The sequence below is a fragment of the Oryzias melastigma genome, linkage group LG20 (assembly GCF_002922805.2).
Source record: "Oryzias melastigma strain HK-1 linkage group LG20, ASM292280v2, whole genome shotgun sequence".
Lineage (NCBI taxonomy): Eukaryota > Metazoa > Chordata > Actinopteri > Beloniformes > Adrianichthyidae > Oryzias > Oryzias melastigma.
Genome location: NC_050531.1, coordinates 22,428,468 through 22,433,363, shown reverse-complemented (window position 1 = coordinate 22,433,363; position 4,896 = coordinate 22,428,468). Strand labels below are relative to the sequence as shown.

General features: G+C 40.5%; 1 protein-coding gene across 3 annotated transcripts in view; it reads right to left on the bottom strand.

The window, feature by feature from the left end:
• Window positions 1-439: 439 nt before the first annotated feature.
• The window catches only part of xrcc2 (X-ray repair complementing defective repair in Chinese hamster cells 2), an 8,083-nt gene continuing 3,626 nt past the window's right edge, over window positions 440-4,896 (bottom strand). For all 3 annotated transcript variants that reach the window (XM_024279576.2, XM_024279577.2, XM_036217486.1), the window contains exons 4-6: window positions 4,367-4,516; window positions 4,012-4,264; window positions 440-894 (exon numbers count right to left, since the gene is read on the bottom strand). In XM_024279576.2, coding sequence (XP_024135344.1) covers window positions 591-894; window positions 4,012-4,264; window positions 4,367-4,516 — 707 coding nt within the window. In that variant the 3' untranslated portion in view covers window positions 440-590. The remainder of the gene's footprint in view (window positions 895-4,011; window positions 4,265-4,366; window positions 4,517-4,896) is intronic.

Sequence of the window (4,896 nt, the reverse complement as noted above, 5' to 3'; positions counted from 1 at the left end):
CACCAGCCTCTCTGGTCAGTGCCGGTACTGCAACGTTTTGTTACTTCCGGGTTGGCTTCACGTTCCGCCTGCCAGTGTTGGGGGTTGAAAGTAACTCATTAGATTTACTCAGTTACATTTACTTAACTAACTTTTTTGGTAAACTGTACTTGTGAGAGTTTTCATAATACGACTAATTTTTTCCTTTTCCTCGAGAACAACTGTGAGAGAAAAACACGTCTTTTACTCAAGTACACTGGGCCTCTTGCTGCTTGTTAGCGTTACTTTTGACTGGAATAAATCAAAATAATTTAAAATGATCCTGTGGTGAAGTAACTTCCCCCTTGGGCTCCGTAACAACATGTGACTCCTTGTGACCAATCATACAAAGCCAGACAGTCACATGACTGTATACTTGTCATGACATGTATACTTGTGAACCCATTCAAGGCAGATTTGGTTGTTTTGTGGGAGAACATTTATTGTGAACTGCCACACGTTGTAAACAACAAATGCATCCACTTTCACATAAGAATATCAGACTTTATTAGAAAGTTTTTCATAGAAACAAAAGACAAATCTAGAACATCTTCATAAAAAATAACTTCAGTTCAGATAAACTGCACTCCAGCATCGGTGGCACAGAAGGAGCTGATCCTGGAAGCCTTTGTCCTGGAGGAAGAGGAGCTGCAGTGGACACGAAACACTTGTCGTCTTTTCTCCTCCCTGCTTCCTCCTGCTGTGTGGTTTTCAGCTTCCTGCCGAGAACACAGCACTCTGTGTGTAACAAGGCGTTGCCAGGGGCGACACAGATACGGTCGGTCAGCCTCTAAAGTGGAAGAGCATGACGCAGCCGATCCACTAGAACTCCTCCTAATGGTATGGCAGGTGGCAAAGATGGTGAATTTGTAATCCCTGAGGAGAAAACCCAAAATCTGCAGGTTAATAAAGCCTCTAGTCTGCAGTACGAGAACCTCTGTGTCAACATTTGGTGCTGATTCGTACTCTGAAGCAGACGTTTCATCGTATAGACCAGGGGTCTGCACCCTGTGGCTCTTCAGCTTTCATGAGAAATGCTAACAACTGAATAAATAACAGGTGTTATTTAAGTTTTGTAATTTCTGTTTAGATTTTTCATGTCAACCAACTAAGAATTTCTGTAATAATATTCTTTAAAATAGTTTTTTAAATTTACAGTTAGTCCAATAAAAGTCTCAAAGTTTTGTTATTTTAGTAAATTACACTAAAGTGGGTAAAGTTTTGAACAAATACAATTTAAAATGAGTGTGTTTTGTGCATCACATCTTAGAAAATGACAATCAAAAGCTCAGTTTATTTTAAATGTTTTGAGTTTTTTTATTAAATAAATACATTCTACTATAATATTATTTATTTTTGAGAATTAAAGGCAAAAAGCATACCAAGGTCCAAATGATAAAAAACTACACGCTTGGCTGTCTTTTATTTTTAAAATAGGAAAAGCTGCTGCAGCTGAAGGACCTTTTTTGCTCAACATAGAATGGGTTTTACTTTGAAAGGAACTAGCATGTGATGCTGTCAAAAGTAAAATGAGTTAAAACTGTTATACATAGAAACATATAGACACCGTTGTAATTTAATTATTATAATATTAAAAAAAACAAAGTTATAAATACATGTTAATTGCCAGAAAAGCATAAATATTGTGCATTTTTTAAACGATGAAGTGGGACTTTGTGGCTCTCTGGTCAGATAGAAACTACTAGACCAAATGGTGTTTTTGTGTTAAAGGTTGCAGACCTCTGGTAGAGATACATTTATTCAGAACAATTATTATTTAATTTTGACCTGAAGTGTCATGAAGAGGGTTAAATCCTGATTGGTCAAAAAATAAATGTGATAAATTGATACAATCTCACAATTTGAACACTGGATTGTTTGAAAGAATAGATAGTACAACTATTTGTAAAACACAGAAACTACACCAATGTAAACATTGGTGTGTGATTTCTCCCCACACATCTTCTAAAATCTGTGGAGAGAAATTATCCAAATGTTGTTTGCTAAGGAAAATGTCTGTCTATTGTTGTTTCCATTAATTTCCACATTGCTTAAAAAAATAAATAAATGTAAAGGTATGCAGCAATGAGAGATCGTACAACTCTTGAAAGACTGCTTTGCTTCAGTGGGTTTGCATGTTTTGCTGAATATGAACCACTCTTACAGTAGAGTTTTAGCTCCAGTGTTGACGTTCTTTTTACTACAACTCCTCAACCAATTATGGAATTAATGTAACTCCAGCTGATTCTGAAGTGATAAAAATCAGACTTTATGCAACATTTTAAATTAGTAATGTGGACTACAATCAAGCCAAATCAAAAAGCTGTTTTTTTCCGCATCAGAATCAGTGGATTGAAGTTGATTACGTTAACGGTCGAAGAGTTCCTGTATGTTAAAGGGTATATGTCATTTAGGTGTCTGCGGCAACATCTCCTGTATTAAAGGGTTAAAAGTGGACCAGTACCACCACACCAGTGGAACTTTTTACAAATCCCAAGTAACTACTGGACTCTATCATGGAATCTGCTTCTGGACTTTTAGAACATCTCATCATAGTGTTAGAAATGCTCCTCGACCGTAGGAATATACTGAAGAACCAGAGTACTTGAGCAGTGGGATAACAGAACCTCCTGTAAAAAAAACAGAAACTCTGACACGACTGCTGGACCATTACAACCCTACACTGAACTCTAGGGTGTGACAAATCTCAGTCCTCAAGGGACAAGATCCTGCTTCTTTTCTAATTCCTCACTATCCCTCCCACCAAAATATTTAAACACTGGATCCTGGCTATCAAAAACGAAGGTAGCAAGAAAATATGAACACATCATAGAGCATGTGTCAAAGTCAAGGCCCGGGGGCCGAATCCGACCTCCTGGGTAAATCTATCCGGCCCTCAAGATCATTTTATTTTATTGTTATTAATGGGCAGATGTTATCTTGTGTTTTTTTCTAACTTGTATAATTTTGACAAAACAGATTTTTATGGAGAGTAAAATATTGAAAGTTATTTAAGGTTTAAGTTGATTTATTCTGGAATAATATTCCTACCTCTTATCATTCATATGTATGTTTATTCATTCATTCATTCATTTTCCTGACCGCTTTGTCCCTTTCGGGGTCGCGGGGTGCCGGAGCCTATCCCGGTTACTGATGGGCGAAGGCGGGGTACACCCTGGACAGGTCGCCAGTCTGTCGCAGGGCCTCAATCACATCCATTCACTCTCACATTCACACCTAGGGGCAATTCAGAGTCACCAATTAACCTATGAAGCATGTTTTTGGACGGTGGGAGGAAGCCGGAGTCCCCGGTGAAAACCCACGCATGCACGGGGAGAACATGCAAACTCCACACAGAAAGGTCCCAGCCGGGAGTCGAACCGGGGCCTTCTCGCTGTGAGGCAAGAGCGCTAACCACTGCGCCACCATGCAGCCCCTATGTATGTTTAAAAAGTTAAAATTTAAAAATTAAAAATTGACATTCTGCTAATTTTTTGAGCTATTTTATAATGTTTTGGCTAACCTAAGTTTATTTAGGCTAATTTAGCATTTAGCTAATATTTTATCTGGCTATCAGCTTCAGCATTTTCACCAATGTGCTTCACCAATTTTAGCTATCAATTTCAGCATCTTCAGCTTTCAACACTAGGATCTTCAGCAGCCAAATTATCACAGGTAATGCTATATATCTAGTTCATAATATGTTAAAAAGCTACGGTTTTAAAGTTTTAAAAATGTAGTTTTAGAGTGTTCAATACATTTTTTTCCTGTTTGACCTGCGACCTAAAGTGTCTTTTGGATTTTGGTCCCCTGTGTGATTGAGTTTGACACCCCTGTCATAGAGGATCCCTGCAGAGGCTGTAGGTTCCTCAACTACAGACACAGGTCTATGACTTAGAACAAGGTGAAGAACCTAATAGAACAGCCAGAGTACCGGCGGGACCTCTAGGCCTCATCTTTAGAGGGACAGCCACACTCGTCTTAATACCAGACCTGAGCAGTCGTCCCAGCAGCTCCGCACACTTGCTGAGCTTCTCCTCCTGTCTGCTGATGCTGGCTCCGCCCTCGCAGCGGTCCAGCCAATAGAAGGCAGAAATGCTGTCAATCAAAAGCAGAGCCAGGCTGGGCCGTGAGTTCAAGGTGGTCTCTAGGTAGTGCAAGGTGAGGAGGAGCTGGGAGGAAGAGGAGCAGTGAACAACAAGGAGACGGGAAAGGCTGGAGCGTAAGGCTGCCTCCTCCAATCCGGCTGAAGACAACCCGAGGACAGACACAAAGATGCAGATTCAGGCTATTGATCATCGAAGAAACAACTCTTGATTGAATCGGACTGACGCTGCCGTGCGGGTACCTGAAGTCAGTCTGCTGTCCAGAATGCTGACTAGTCGTAACATGTCCAGGCTGTAGTCAGTGTCCACAAACAGGACGTCCACCTCCAGTCCGCCAGCTGCCTCTGGCAGCACGCAGCGACACAGGAGGTGGTACAGCAGCTCGGTCTTCCCTGAGACACACAGGTAAAGGTCACGCCGCGGTTCCACACCGAGTCAAGAACACAGGACTTCGCTTCGCTAACTAGCAACAGTGAATGGTCTGATTGGTGCTGTTGTTAAATTTTACTCCACATTAGCAGAAAATTAAGAGGTTTTTGTACATTTTTGGTGAGGCTCAACCAAGATCCCTTCTTTTATCTCTAAATTTGACGCAAACCAGTGCGTACCAAATGTTGCAGTTCCTAAAAAAGACCCCTGGAGATTAGAGACAGAAGGGAGCAGTTTCCTGCTGGCTCCCTTGTTAAAAAGTCCTAAACTGTTTATGGGATGTGGATTTATTCAGTTCAGAGCTTAAATTTATCACTTTTTGAGGGTGTTTTTTTTTTTTTTT